Raw genomic sequence first — 16,301 nt, 5'->3', positions numbered from 1 at the left:
CAAGTTGCTTGCTCAAGTTGCTTTGCGTCAGTATTAACCAATCTTCCATGACGTCTTCTTTGTTGTATATAAAATGTTAAAAATTAAATGTGTCGTATGAAGTCCACAAAGCTCAGGCGAAGAAGGCATTTGAGGAAATCAAAACTTTCTAACGAAGTGCTAGCTTTAATTTCTTTAAGGGTAAGCGGAGGAGCAGAAATATTTTGTAGGGGAGCAGCTTTTCTTTCTGTATACCGAAAACAATAGTTTTAAGTTAATTGACCTGCGCTACAGTACAATAGGTCTGAAAGCAGTGAGGGAGTTAGCCTCTTGCCCAACCTCTAGCGTCATCACTGTTCTAATGGGAAATTTGGACTCAGAACCGGAGAAAAGGCGGATGAAAGCATGTAAAGTTTGATAGTTAAAACTCTAGTTTCTTTAGCTACTTCAGATCGTCTCTTCAAGTTTACTGCGCTGGCGTGCCACTGTTTTCTGGAGGTACCGTTTATATTTTGATGGCGCTGCAGTCAATAATGAGTTGCTAGGTCTTGTTACAGCTACCAACACAGATTACTGCCAATTGTTTCTCATTTCATAATTTGTTTAGTACTCTTTTTCCTTTGAAGAACTGTAGTCATTTAAACTTTTTTGTTAAAAATATACAGAGGTTCTTTCTGATCTATGGCAACGATTTCAAACTACACTTACGTTAAGAGAAACAATGCTGTCACCATCGAGAGTGCTCTATTTAGTGGCCCTACATCTGGGAAACTGGCCGACAGGAAAGTTTTCACTGTAGAAAACTGGCACGCAGTGTAGTGATGTCAAGCCGCAAGCATTCCCTCTGACAGGCTTTCCGTAACCCTTCAACAGTGCGAGGTCTTCTGTGAGACAAGGCTTGTTTCAGGACACCAATGGCGCACAAGTCCACCAGTGACCCATCAGGGGGTTTCACTGGATTGTCTATGAGCAGAATGGCACAAATTTCAGTTTCTGCTGCCATTTGTTGGAGGAAGAGGCGAGTTGGGCGAGATATGTGACTTGACGCCTTGTCTTGATGCACCCACACACGATTCTTGTCCCTCCCGTAGAGATAGAGAACGTCATGGCAATAAAGGGTGCCAAGACGTTAGCCTGATAATATTCCGAATCCATCTTTGCATTTGTGACTACATGATGTGGTCAGCTTGCCCTGATACGACTATCCAGCAATGATCATGAAACCTGTGCCAAAACTTTCCTTGCATTCAGCGAACCATCTTTGAAAGTCCCATGCATCTGTCTATCGATAAAAAATTGCACGTGGCTTGTAACAGTCATCGAGATAAACATATGCCTCGTCAAGTGTTACAACAAACTTCCACTTTTCACCGGATACGGACCGCACATACAGCTTTCGACAGTTGGTGAGACGTTCCTGGATGTGTTTTGGAAAGAGCTTATAAACACGCCCTTTCCGCCTCAAATCGAGGTGAATGATGCTGTGCACTGTTTTCAGTGATGTCTGTAGCCAGTTCGTGATCCTCCTCTGTATAGATGGATTCTCCCTGGGGACCAAAGTCCCGACTTCCCGAATTCTAGTTCGTGTGCGGATAGTGGCAGGCCAAAGGTTGGCCTTTTCTTCCCCCACAGGGATCATCCCACGCCTCGCCTTACCTGCCCCTTTCAACACCCGTGATTAGTCATTTTTGGACAAGTGAATCCACGCTCCTTGCACAGTTTGATAATCGCACTATTGCTGTAGTTCACGTCGGAAAGGGCAGTTATGTAGCCCTCGCAGTAAGCGCTTATTTTCGGCGGCATTTGTCCCAATATGCACTTACCACATTTGTCACGCACAGTCAATGGTCCAAATTGCCCACATGACTGGCAGCTCCCTTCACTACCCGCTTAGTGGTGCAGCACAATGTATGCAATTTAGTCTGAAGAGATCGGAAACAACCTCTGTACAGTGAGTATCACCATCCGAAATCCGGAGGTTTCCGGATTTCTGAATTTTAAATTGTGTATGAAATATGACAATTTTGATTTTTTAATATTCCTCCGGATGTTTTGTCAATCCTGACAGCGGAATTCAGGTTTTGCATCCTTTAAATATTTATTTAATCTAACCGCATTAAAAGCAGATAAACAAATTATTACTGAAAAATCGTCGTACTACTTCATAATGAATCAGTGAAATAGTTTGTATTTTCTTTTAGTTTCTTCCTCCTCTTCTTCTCTCTTCTTCTTCTTCTTCTTTTTTATAAAATTTGACTACTTCTTCATCCCTAATGGAAGTCAAGGAATGATCTGAAATATAGGGCTAGGGAACGTAATAATCTTAAATAAGAACAGCAGGTACAACTAGTTTCATTTTTCTTTTTTTTTTCTATGTCTTTTTCGTGATACAGTATAATGAACATTCCAGCCTATTTTTCTCTGAAATGAAACAACTGTTTGACAACGTTTCTTTGTGCAAATGTGAAATATCATGGTAAATTAGCAGCACTGAGAATGCGAAGAATAAAATGGCATTTGCTGTCGTAGGTGTCGGTTTTGCTAAAGTTCTCCCAACCAATTCTATGTGGCTCCTTTTTGCGAACAGGTTATTCCACTATACAATTTGAATATGCTGATTCTAATGATTGTCAACTTAAAATTTGAGAGGGTCATTTACATATAAATCTTATGCCACTATTATTTTGATAATTATTTCCCAAATCATGACGTTTGTTGGAGTCACGGTGGCTCAGGGGTAGAGTGCTTACCTCTGCTGCAAGTGGTCTCTGATTAGATGCGTGCACAAACAAGTTCGTAGTAAACAACATCGTGTCGGTGGATTTCTTCGGGGTGTTCCCGTTTCCTCCCACATTCTCATTCCACCAAATTTTCCATCATCATGAAATTACCTTATACATCCGTCTCCTTTAGAATAACAGACATAATCTACGGTGGTACGTTAAACTCAAAGATTTCATTTGATTTTCATTTTTTTCTTGACATTTATATTATAATAAATTATACTAAATGATTAGGAGAATTGATTATTTTGTAATTTACGTATTTAATCTATGACCCCATTAAATAAAAATGTTATTTTATCTACTCCAAGTCTGTAAATCTAGAAGAGGTCAGAGTTCATAAAGAATACCATATCATGCAATATACGAAGTGAACACAGCAAATAATTTAAATAATTGTTTCCAACGAACTGACCCAGCTAGACAGTTGAAATTAATACGTTGTTTCTTCCAGGGATGGCACTAGAAATATATGGCATGACCAGTTTATTGAAAGTGACGATAAATTTTGGTGTCAGGTGGAAACTTATGGTAACACTCACGTATTAAACTTCTCATGTACAGTATAATGAAGAGCACAAACATAGAACTTCTTGTGTGCAGTATGTGTTGTATATACACACAATATAGAGTTTTCTTTCGTTATACATTTTTGACCTACCTTGTATTCCACCCTTTATAATTTTTACTGTAATTTGTCCTCCATTGGTAGTTCATAGTACTCACAAAAGAGGCATACAATGTGAGTGCTAAATTATATGATCAAAATATCCTAATTTACACTGGTATATTTGAGAGGGGTAAGCCTCAATGGAGCTTCAATGTTCGAAAGTAGTATCTGAGCATGTCAGAGAATGCTTGATCCAAAATTTTGTTACTGAATATCACACCAGAGATGTTACGGCTGCCAACCTTACGTAAATGCATTGCCATAATTATTCAAAAGGAAATAACGATGCTTGAATCGATTATGCTTAAAAGGATCCTCTTCCGTTTGTGAGGGATTATAACATCACTCGCGCAAATCCCAGGGGGATGAGGGGAACATGTCCCCTCTAATCTTGGAACTGGGGGGACTGCCCCCCCAATAATTCGATTTGAAATGTGATTTGGGGGGATATGATTATTTGTGTCCGATTGCCACAAACGAAAGTGAGATGAAATTGATGTCCGCCCAAGAATCTGCTTCCTGCTCCTCCATAGGATTGTTTTTCAACTTCACAAATATATTTTGAGCATCACTTAACCTTCTGTGACCCGAGCATTTATTTGTCAAGAACTTTTGATGAAATTTTGTATATTGGGTAAAAATAAACTCATTATATTGGAAACCATTTTGTCATACTGCTTTCCTGTTGGTCGGTAATGGGTCGTATTTTATGCAGTACTTTGGGTCTCAAATAGCTATGTATTGCATACAATACACGAGGAAAATTGTATATTTCCCTTTGTAATATAAGCATAAAATATGTAAATCATTAAACTTGAAATTTACTGCACTATGTTTTATTTTCTGAGAAATTATTCAATCAATGTACCTGAATCAGATGCGTCCATAACCCCAATTGTCTTCTTCCCGCCTTCAGCAGACAATAGAGCCACCTATAGGTAAAAACAAAAACTAGCTGCCTTTTGTGCAGTAATTTCGGAATTTCCCGAACACAATAACCGAGTTTCGGGCATGTTCTTAAATAATCGTAGCCATGACGGGCGTTCGAAAAATGTATTCAATACGCAGGGTCTCAGGAGGTTAACAAAAGAAGAAGAAGAAGAAGAAGAAGAAGAAGAAAGAAAGAAAAAGAAACTGTCTTAATTGTCCACTTCCAATTTGCGCTGCTGTATAACATCATCCAGTTCCTGAGAGACTACAGAATTAATTGAATACTGCAGTCAACTTGTTAGTCCGTTGTCAACTCTCTGAAGACACTTAAAAACTTTTCAAGGAACATCTTAAGAATCTGGCGTACTTCTTATATGTCGTCTTATATATAGGAATGATAAGGTCTTCCACAGTATGAACATTGACAATCATTGTACGTACAAAACGTGCTACAAATATGTAGAAAACTGTGTGTGTGTTCTGTGACTATAATGTGACTTCTGAAGATAGGATCATTACATTAACGTTGGACTTTTGTTTTTGATTTGAGTATAACTTTCGTTACAACAGCGAGGCTACAGGAGTATTCTTTTGTCATTAACAGTTACTAAAAACAAAAGTACGTTATAATAAAATATATTTCGCATTATTACCCTACAAATTTCACATTTCTAATGATATGCACCTACTCGTTTATATTAATATTTCAGTATAATTTTAACTGTGTAGTCCATATCTAAGCATTTGTTACTTCCTTTACTGTTCAGGAACATCTCGTTAGTAATGTTGCACTTAGTCACTATTTTATGTGTAATCAAATAATATTATTGTATTATGTCTGAAGTAAGGGTGTGGCCCTTGTCGGTTGTATTAAAATAACATTTACAGAACGGTATCTGTTGAGCTAACAAAGACATCAATAATCAAAAGCAAATTATGACATTCAACCCCATTACCCTGACATGCAAACATTTTACTTTCTCAAAAGGTTTTCATAATCTTACTTTTAGCTTATTATGCCTTATGTTATATCTGGAAACAATCAAAATGACACGTGTTTGTTCATGTATGGAAGTGAACGTAGCAAGCTTCTATCATCCGACTTAATATTGTATTTGTTCCGCCATTACATTCGTAAAACTTATAGTAAATCCGGGAGAGGCGCCACATCATCAAGAACTCGTACTTCTGAAAAATCTGTCAGATAGTGTAATAGATATTAGAAGCATCACAGCACTAGAGGAAAAGATATCACTGTTCATTAGAATCGTCATTCCGCTTGAGTAAGGCAGGGTAAGTGACTTTTGTAAGGTAAGTGACATTTTTCATTATCGAAAACCAAGAGGTTTCAGCTGCTCTTCCCGCTGAAACTGTCGAGACTGTGGCGCCGCCACTCAAGGAAGTTGGGTACTACGAACTACTAAAAGCAAGAACGAATCAAATCATTCAGATCGCTTGAGTCTGATAGAATTAGCCAATGATACACTTAGCTACTCCCAGTAGCAGACGATGCAGTTAGTTACAACTCTAGCCGGTAGTGTCACCGAGTCACTTTTGTTGCATTGTGGGAACGATTTGAATTTCCATTAGGAATATTGCGAGTGGTTCAGGAGGGTAATCAGAGATCGGAAACTATGTAATGGTAAATCTTGTATTTATTTTTTGTGCTCAATTTTCAAGGTAGAATTAAACAGTAAAAATGAGAATAGCCTTGATTGGACTACTTAATATACATCTTATAAGACAGAAAGCCATCTTAAAACAAAAGCTTACCTTTATATGAGGATATGCCGTGTATGTCGGTGTCAAATCAGGAGAGATGCCATGCTGTCCTTACATAAGAATGCCACACCTTCTCTATTTGCATGTACACGCTTCCGTTTTAGATAGGCAAGGACTAAACAACATGAATATTAGTTTTAATATTTTAACAACAGATGTAAGAATGTAAATAAATCAGATTTGTTCTTTACATTTGTATTATTTCCCTCAGGGATTGTTAATACAGAGGGTCAAAGTATTAGGCCGAATTTCAGTTGAAAGCATTGTTGCCAAGTCCACAATATTAAATGCTTTATTATTATTATTATTATTATTATTATTATTATTATTATTATTATTATTATTATTATTATTATTATTATTATTATTATTATTATTAGTGGTCTTGTTATTTGAAGACTGATATGTTAAACTTTGTTAAGTCCACTTTGACGAATTTCAAAATGAAAACTAAAGCCAAAGATAATTAGGAACAAAATAGTATCCTTAGACATTGACAAATAAATGCGATATAAGGGTACACTGTGAAAAATCGTTGTGTTATTTCAACGACACACCTATGTGTTTAAACGATTGTGTTAAAATATAACACAAACAAACAGGGTTGAATTCAGGGGGTAGCCCGGGGGGAATCTCCCCCCCGAAGAAAATTCATTCCCCCCCGGAGAAACTCAAAAAATTTCAGTCACAAAATGTAGAAATTACTTCACCCAATTATTTGCTTTCTTTCCGTGCACGTGCAGACAAAATCCGATCTCTCAATATATATATATATATATATATATATATATATATATATATAAACGACGCAGACCCAGTCTATATAAATACTAAATATGTAACATCTAAGATAGAATACCAAATAGTCAATAAAACCTGTATTTCTTAACGCTATGACCGAGTTTGGTAGAACATTAAATTGTCAACTGTTGAAGAAAGGTTTGTATTTTAGTAGGTACTATACTCTCGCCCTATATTATATATTAGTAGGTGGCACTAGCACAGATTGAGATAGGAAAGGAAAGATAGGGAAGATCTTTCGATCATTCCATATGATTTCTGATGTCAGCAGACTTCAGTTCTTGAAAATGTACAGTTCTTGCATTATTTGAAATAGAGCGCCTAAATCCCATTTCTCGCATCGGAAGTGACAGACGTAAATGCGTTTTACAGTTGTTAAAGTAAACACACCTTTCTTTAATTAAAAATAATTCAGTTAAAGGGTGAGATTCAGAGGGCGTCATTTAGAGGGATCAGGGAGGAACAGTTATCCCTCCTGGGTTAGAGATTGATATAGAATTTACCAATATAATAGTAGTATATAAGTGAAAGATTGCTATTGTAGGTGACGAAGGAGGGGCAAGCAGGGCGACGGCCCCGGGCACCGAAGTAAGAAGCGCAAAATTCGGGAGGGAAAAAGAAAAGAAAAGAAGGAAAGAAAAACAGAGGAATGAAACACATGTGCACATGTGCACATATATAAAATGAAAAGAAAAAAGTAATGAAAAGTGCTCAAAATCAAGGAAAAGCAGGGTTTACTTTTCAAAATTTTCTCAACTTTCGCGGCTGGTCTGTCGACCTCACTCATGTATACGGGGGTGCCGTCGTATAGTCTCGCGCCAAGCGCTGATTTTCCACGACACGGCACTAATTCTACTGAAGATTTCGTAAACTACATATTGATGTGTATGCAGTGTAGAGACCTGCACAGGCTGGACTCAACCCGAAGCCCGGCCCGGCCCGCAGGCTGGGCTTGGGCGGGCCGACTCTGTTATTTCTTTGGGCCGGGCCGGGCCGGGCCGGGGCCGATTAATTGCAATTCTTTAATAATTATTGATTTTCGTTAAACGATAATTGGAATAAAGCCAAACGTTGAAGAAGTGTGCCCGTGAAAAATGTTACAAAGAATGCAATAGCTATTTACAGTTTGTGTTGCTTAGCGGCTCCACTTTCACTATAGAGGATTGCAGGCATTGCGCGGTAAATTGAGCTCTGATCTTGACTTTCACTGAACCCTTAGCAGAAGAAATAACGTTACAACATAGTTCAAAAAGATGAACTCTGAATGCACAGAAGACAGTGCATAAACTGGGAAACAAGAACGAAATAGATTTCCGTGAACCTGAAACTCGTTATTTAATGCCAAGAAGACCACAATAGGAGCGCGGTGGCTCAGCGATGGCTCGGTGGCTGAGCGTTCACCTCTGGTTCGATCTCAGTTTGCGCCGTGTGTTTTTTGTGGTGAACGAACACCGTGCTCGTGAGTTTTCTCGGTGTTTTCCCATTTCCTACCTCTTTCTTCATTCCACCATTTCCTTCATTTCTCATCACCGTCTCCTTTAGCCTAACCGACATAATCGTGAGACGTAAAAGGGAAACATTTCATTTTTTTTTACATTTGCATGGAAGAGATTTGGGGAAACGTAAATAATTCTAGAAGATAAAAGAAGCTGACAGGATTATTTCTTCATCGAGATCTATTTTGGAGCAAAATATTCTCCGGTGTAGCTACGTTACTCATATGTGGAAAGCTGCCATGAATTTGGATTCAATGCTTCCATTTGTACCTAAGAGCAGCGGATGGGTGCTTAGTGACACTACATACCAATCTATATAGTCCACTGGAAGAGGCTGCCCAGAGTCTTTAGACGCAATTAGTGAGCCAGGCCAGAAAGAATGTGTTCAGTAGAACTCTTCTTCAGATGAATCAGACAAATACTAGAGTTACTTGTGTTCAAGATTTGAAACCAACAAATGTGTTTTCTTCTTTCCCTTACCTAGTTTCAAGCTTTAATGTAACTTTTTCTTTGATTCCAAACATTAGTGTTGCGTGACTTATTATGTGTAAATATCATTTAATGAAGTCTACTCCTTCAGTTCAAAGATCTCTTTGACATCACCTAGTTTCCCATATGATTTTTAATACCATTCTACTTCTCTTTTATTCTGAGATAAGGCCATTCTCAAATTTTGTTTCTGAGATGAGGCAAAAATGCTACGTTAATTTATACTACTGTACGGCCTATTGGTTTCCGTTAATAAGAGTTGTTCAGAAGAACCTGGATTCTGTAAAAAGGGTGTTGTAAGTTGTAAAAAGGCTTTCCGTTCCTTGCGTTTCGTATACCGTGAACACATCATAGGATACGTATTGTTGTAGTAATTAAAAAGCGTTCCGGCAGTATATATTTAAAAAATATTTTAGAAAAAGTCAAGTTATATTTTATTATCATTTACTGGAAACTTTAGGAATATTCATGGGAAGTGTGCTGAAATATGTACAGTGAACGGCTAGCCTGGTAAATCCAATGCAAGAACGTAGTAATATTTGAATTCGCGCGGGAAAGCGACGGAACAAAATTATCGTAGCTCTTCCAGAGTAGAGTAGAGAGTGGAACTTTATTCTCATTGAAAATAATTTTTTTTCCGTAAATCTGCGTCAATTGGTTAACCCATTGGGTCTTTTCAGGAACTTAAATTGGTTTCATTCAGTTCATTGGGATGTTAACTGATTTAAGTAACAGAAAAAGACATACTGAACCTTGCGTTTTATAATCTACTAATAGGAAAATGCAGCGAAGTAGTGGCATCTATTAATGAGTAATTAAAGTACATAGTGATAACCCATATACATATGTACTAGCATTTTAAAGAGGGGTCAACGGTACGAAGGGAGGTGAAATGGAAAATTTTCTTAAGTCTGTCTTTTGCTCTTTTATAAAATAGGGAACTTGGTCGTAAGTCTGCGTCAGTGGGTTAAGGAAGGTAGTCGCTCTTTAGAAGATAAAGTGCTAACAAGTGCTCGTGTTCGTGTTCTTGTTCTTCATAGTAAGCGTTGCCAGTATGCAATAAGAGACATATAGCCCGTTCAGTGCATAAAGGAATCAAGACCACTTTTTTGGCCATGGCGTGTTAGATATACTTCATCTTTAAGATGTCAATCTGAAGCTCCTGTCAGGTCTTAAAAAATTCATGTTGAGTTATTGTAAATAAATCCTATAATGTAGGAATACGAGGGACACTAGGAAAGTTTTGTGACAAGGCTGTCTGGGTATGCAGAACTTTATTATAGTTTTTACATTTCTTAAAAGTATTCTCCATGACACTCCATACAGTCTCATACTTCTGAACCAATTCTGGTAGCATTGGCGCCAGTCTTCTTCAGGCATTACACTTAACTGCTCTGTGCTAACAGTGACAGCATCTTCATGGGAAAGAAATCTACGTCCACGAAGCTTATCCTTCATCGTAGGGAACAAGAAAAAGTCACATTGTGGCAGGTAAGGACTGTAGGGTGGGTGCTTAAGAAGTTTGACACGACTGTCTTCAATTAATTCAATTGTCATGTTCGTTGAGTGAGCAAATGCGCTGTCATGGTGCACCATGATCCCTCGCATTCCAGTTCTTGGTCGTCTCTCCTGGATTTTCAGGAATACTTCTGGAAGACACATCTATGTACCATCTCGCTGTAACTGTTTGTTGATTGTCCAAAGGAATTGTGGCCATATATCCACTTGCTGAGCAAATGTTGCCATCATTTTCTTTCCAACATTTCTTGATCTTTTGAGTTTCATGGGTGCCTCTTCGCCAGAAAACAACCACACAGATGATTGGCGCTTTGTTTCGGAATCAAATTCATTTATCTATGTTTCGTTACCAGTAACTATGTCTGACACCCTCCTAGAATCACCATTGTTATATTACTGGAGCATATCTTGACACCATTCGACACGAGTTTGCTTCTGAGCATCTGTCAAGTTGTGGGGCACCCATCGAGATGAAATCTTCCTTACACGCTGGTGTTTGTGTAAAATGTTTGAAACACTCAGCGAACTAATACCAAGGGCACACTCAATGTCACTGTAGGTCACACGCGCATCTTTCCTGATCATCATCTCCACAGCATCAATGTTTTCTCAAGTGACAGCTGTGGACAGCCTACCACTGCGCCAATCATTATTGAACGATGCCCGGCTCCATTTGAATTCAGCATACTACCGAAAAACTATTGCACGTGATGATACACTGTCCCCAAATGCAGCAGACAAACGATCAAACAACTGTGATTTAAACAACATTTTTTGGTCGTACAAAAACCATTACACAAAAATCCCTACTTTCCAACTCCATGGCTGAAGCTCAACTAACAACAAATGCAGCGACTTGGCAATAGTGCTCTTAATAACAAGTGACATGATTGTTACGAAACTGGTTAAGTTGACTTGCGAAGGAGGGGAGTCTCTTTCAACGGAAAAAAAATTCACTTCCTGTCTTCCAGTTTTCCACATCTCAAAACATTCCTAGTGTCCTTCGTAACGATAACTTTTTCCTGTATTTTAACCTACCGTACACAGTTTAATGTCTCTTTTCCTCATAATTCTGGTAATTAAACTTGAGTTTCTTGTGCCCTGAATCCCTCGTCAGTATCTTGTAAAAATTTCTATTTATTAATTTTCCTTTTAGTACATTGGAACAATTCGATGTTTATTAATAACTAGATAATATGGCCTGTTATAGTAATACCTTGTGCCTATCATCATCTAATAAATTCCAAACATAGATAACCAAACTTCTCTTTGCTGTATTTGGTTACGAATGAGTATACCACTTACATATGTTTGAAAATATCATATTAGTTGACCATTCATAGGATGCACTAAAATCATATATGTTTTAAACATACACACGTAATAATTATACTGCTATTTATTTTGTGCTGGTTATAGGCTGTACACAAAATTTCAAACGACATACATTCGCACTTCTTTCTTATTACTACAGCATGTTTTTCATTTATTTTTCTATGGTAATGTAAATTTGCAGAATATCACTTGCAAAAGTGTTAATGAAATTTCTCCTTTACTTTCTTCTAAAGTCTTAGACCCTACTTGAAACTTTTTCATGTACTTAAAAAGAAAAATATAATCCTTGTCTTATTTCAGGTTGGTTTCTAATTTTTCTTCGTTCTATTGATGGAACTTTCACACTGCAAACACATCGTAACATATAACGTTGGTTTCGTATATAGGGTGTTAATGAACTATACCAACCAACTGTAAGAGGTGATTCTTCACATCAAAAGAAAAGAAAAAAGTTCATATGGACTTACGGCGAAAAGTGTATAGTTTCAGAGTTATATAATCGCGACAACGCCAAATTTCAATAGTCCCTATTTCGAATTCCAGAAACTGTGGATGGTGGTTATTATCAGTATAAAGGAAGCCACGCATACACAATACAACAGTGCATATTTCATCAATTTTCAATAGGTGTATCGGGTATTCCTACAGGGTGTAATATTCAGGTATGCTCTCAATAGATTTCTCTGATATACCCAGATTTCAAGGAGGATCCAAACTAATCAGGAGGTAAGCCTTGACAACAATGGACATCCAATGCTTCGGTGGGAAGTCGGAAGTGTTAGGAACCGGCAGCTACATGTTGTTTTGTGTTCAGAATAACTTGTGATGCACTGTATTTCTTCACGGTATATTTCACGTTTTCTTCACTTATAAGCGTGAAAGAAATCATCGCAACATGCGTTTTCCCCAGTACGAGAGACCATGCTGTTGACAATCCTTAACACTTCCGACATCGCACCAAAGGATTCCGTGTTCACTGCTAACAAGGCTTATCTTTTGCCTACTTTGGACCAATCATAAAGTCAGAACATATAACACGAAGAAGAAGAAAAAGTTGGAGAATGTAATGAAGGACTCTTGTATTTAAAGATAAACAACTTGAAAATGCTACAATCTTATTCTCTGGTTTCACAAAAATGCTAAAAGATTCAATGCTTTGGCTTTGAATAAGTTTGCTTGTTTGTTTGTTTAGTTATTGAAGTCTCGAGTCTCTTTTCAGCACCGAGGCTATTATGCAACGTGAACCTAAATTGTAAGGTGGAATCCGAACCATCGTAATGCATCCAAAGTTTTCAATGTTCTCTTATCGGGAATCAAACCCTGGATCATATGCATCAAAGACGCTCTCAAAATCCACTAGAGGTGTAAGAAGGACAGTTTTAGTTGCTGAAGAAAAGATATTTCAAGAAATTTCGTGGGTGGGTGTTCTAGTTTCTTTAAATGTGACTATACGTTAAAGACACACACACATAAACAACATACCTGTAGCCGAAACACTAAAGCAGAAGGGCTGAGATCAGTTTCTGGGCGTGTTAACTACAGGTTACGTTTCTATCATGGGCGCCCGCAGGATATTTTCCAAGGGGGGGGGTCAAGACACACACACACACACATTTGCTAGAATGAAACCCAACAATACATAACTTCATTGCTGTCAGCACCACGTTAGCAAAAGAAACAACAAAGAGCGAAATTATCTTTTCAACTCAACTGACGGATACCATCATTCAAAATACTTAGCATTGCATGCAGCATCAGGCTGAATATAATTATTACTGGAAAAATATGAAACATCACATGGGGGAGAGAAGTAGATTAAAATCTTGGGGATGTATTAGACTAAATTTTGTTACTCTAATCATTTAGTGAATGTTGATTTTAAAAGTATACTATTGTCACCAGGAGAGCCTATAAATGTTAACCTTTTTCGAAAATCCAGGGAGGGGCAATTGCCCCTCTTGCCCCCTCTGTGGGCGCCCATGCTTTCTATATTCCTACCAAGAAACAACTGAAAGATTCAGGGAGGTTAAAGATGATCGCAGGTCTGATTTAACCCCCTTAGACGCCCTCTATCTGCATACTTAATACATGACCGCGCGCAAGAAAGACCCAACTTCAATTTCCGATGCGAGATATATGTGGTTTCAATCCCATTATAAAGCTTTCGTCCATGCCTCATGTAGTATAGAAGCTAAGAAGAAACGTTATAAGATATATAAAAAACAAATACTTATGACTTTTAATTAAGAATAGTTTAAATTTAATACTTACGTATTTTCATACCCCATGAAACACTAAGTAATACACTAAACGCTAGAAGATGTTTTTGTGTCATTTTTCAGCCTGTTTGGTTGATGAAACCTGAGATGGGTCTCATGCTCAGCGTACTACGCTGGGAAATTTATTGTCCAAAGGTTAAATAATATTCCGCTTCCAGTTTACGTAAACATTGACCTTCAGAGGACAATTGTCTTCTTTTCTGTTTTTTTTCCTTTGATAGAAAATAATATAAACACATGCCTTGTAACATATTTCTTTCTTGTCATGACTTCTTGTCAAGAAATTGTTATACAGTAATTTATTTAAATCATGAATACAAAGCAAGGAAGAACTTAGAAAAAGAAAACAAAGCTTGTCTGCTTAATTGGTCCACATGTCTTCTTTCTTATAACTACCATTTGATGATCAGGATTTGTTAGATAATAACATCTTCCATTAAGTCATAGGTAATTCCAGTACTTTTTTGTTAAAAAGAACACATCAAGCACACATCCTTGTAATTAATACATGGAACGCGATGACTGTGTAACTTTGAGTCATAAAAGTACAATTACAATAGTGTATGTCTGCGTACATTTACTTGCTGCACTAGTGATTACAATAACAAAATAAGAAAGACGCGTAACAAATCATTAGAAAAACACCTGCAATTTTTTACAGGAAGGGACAAAACAGCGACTTATATTTCAGCTCTCTATTTTAAAGAATAGCTTTACTATACTTGCGAATGTAACAGTTCTTCTGAAGGTGGCACGGTGGCTCAGTGATTGAGTGCTTATCTCTGGTGCGTGGGGTTCCTGGTTCAATATCCAGCCAAGTAAATTTGTGGTGGTGGACAACAACGTTTCCGTGCGTTTTCTCGGAGTACACCAGTTTCCTCCCACTTTTTCATTCCACTGATTCTCCCATCATCATTCACTTGCCTTAATCTTTGACTCCTTTATCCTAACGGGCATTACTAATGGAATGTTAAGTTAAAAGATTTCATTTCATTTACTTCTTTGAAGTTCAGTTTTCTTTTTTCACCACCGAGACTATGTGAGACGTGGACATACAGTTCAATGTTAAATATGTATATCCGTAAAATACGTTCAATGTTCTCCCGTCGGGAAATGATCCTGTGAAGAAATGCTTCAAAGACTCACTAAAATGAAAAAGTACGCGAGTAGCTCTTAATTTTTCTTATTAAAAAAAATTGCAAAATGTAATTTATGTTATAAAATTGAAAGTGACTACGTTTGTGACTCGTAATTTCTTGAACTTTTCGACCAATCTCGATTAAATTTTCAGCATAGATGAGGTCGCTGAGATGAACAGTGACAGTTCCGATCCCATTTAAAACCAAATTCAGCCCCGCAACTTGGGGGAGGAGTATATATATATATATATATATATATATATATATATATATATATATATAGATAGATAGATAGATAGATAGATAGATAGATAGATAGATTTAAATTATCATCGAAAATGACCGATGTTCGTCGAACCCATAATTTTCGTTGTCGCTGAGATGACCAGTAATCTTTCCGATGCTGTTTAAATCCTCGATGTTTGCGATGCTGATGCATCTATGTTCCAGAAAAATGCTTTTCGCTATGTCTTATCGTTTTTGCTATAAGGTAACTGGAGGTACACACGACAGTGCAGCTAAATACGCCAAGTGTTCGGGAATGTTCCCTGGAAAGACGTCATTATTTCAATAGAAGTAAGAATCCGTTATTAGTACTTTGCTAACTCAGAACATTGCCGATTCTTATAGCAATGTACGCCTTATTTTGTGTCCGTCTAGGAACACATTGTTTTGTAAATGTAATATCAGTATTTTTGACTGCATGGCGACTAAATCAATACCAAACATGGTGTAGGGAAATACGCCAGGGCTTGTGCAGAACTGACTGCAGAAGACAAAGATGTTTTCATTTGTCCCACATGTTCTATGTAATATCGGTATAGTTTTTTATAAGTCACTGTACAGTGACACTGTTGTTTATCTTCTTATGGACTAAAACTTTTCAGTTTGGAGCTTCATTTCAACTATGGAGATTTTTAGTAGTATTCTACTTTTGGCGGAATTACCTGCACATGTTGGTAAATACACCACATTGTAAATACACCACTTTTTTCTTTTACCTTGGGTACAAAATAGAAGTGAGTCGCATCATTGCCACATTTTCTTTTACACCCGAAAAGGTTACTCTGCAAAGCACATGTCTTGTTCTTTGTGTTTCA

General features: G+C 37.4%; 1 protein-coding gene across 1 annotated transcript in view; it reads right to left on the bottom strand.

Moving 5' to 3' along the window:
* The window catches only part of LOC145691979 (protein takeout-like), a 66,529-nt gene extending 52,363 nt beyond the window's left edge, over positions 1–14,166 (bottom strand). The window contains exon 1 of the mRNA XM_081767278.1: positions 14,055–14,166. Within this exon, the coding sequence (XP_081623404.1) occupies positions 14,055–14,118 (64 nt within the window). The 5' untranslated portion in view covers positions 14,119–14,166. The remainder of the gene's footprint in view (positions 1–14,054) is intronic.
* Positions 14,167–16,301: the final 2,135 nt, after the last annotated feature.

This window comes from Thermobia domestica, chromosome 8 (genome assembly GCF_964235325.1).
Source record: "Thermobia domestica chromosome 8, izTheDome1.hap1.1, whole genome shotgun sequence".
NCBI classification, from domain to species: Eukaryota; Metazoa; Arthropoda; class Insecta; order Zygentoma; family Lepismatidae; genus Thermobia; species Thermobia domestica.
This window is presented reverse-complemented; position numbering and strand designations above follow the sequence as displayed.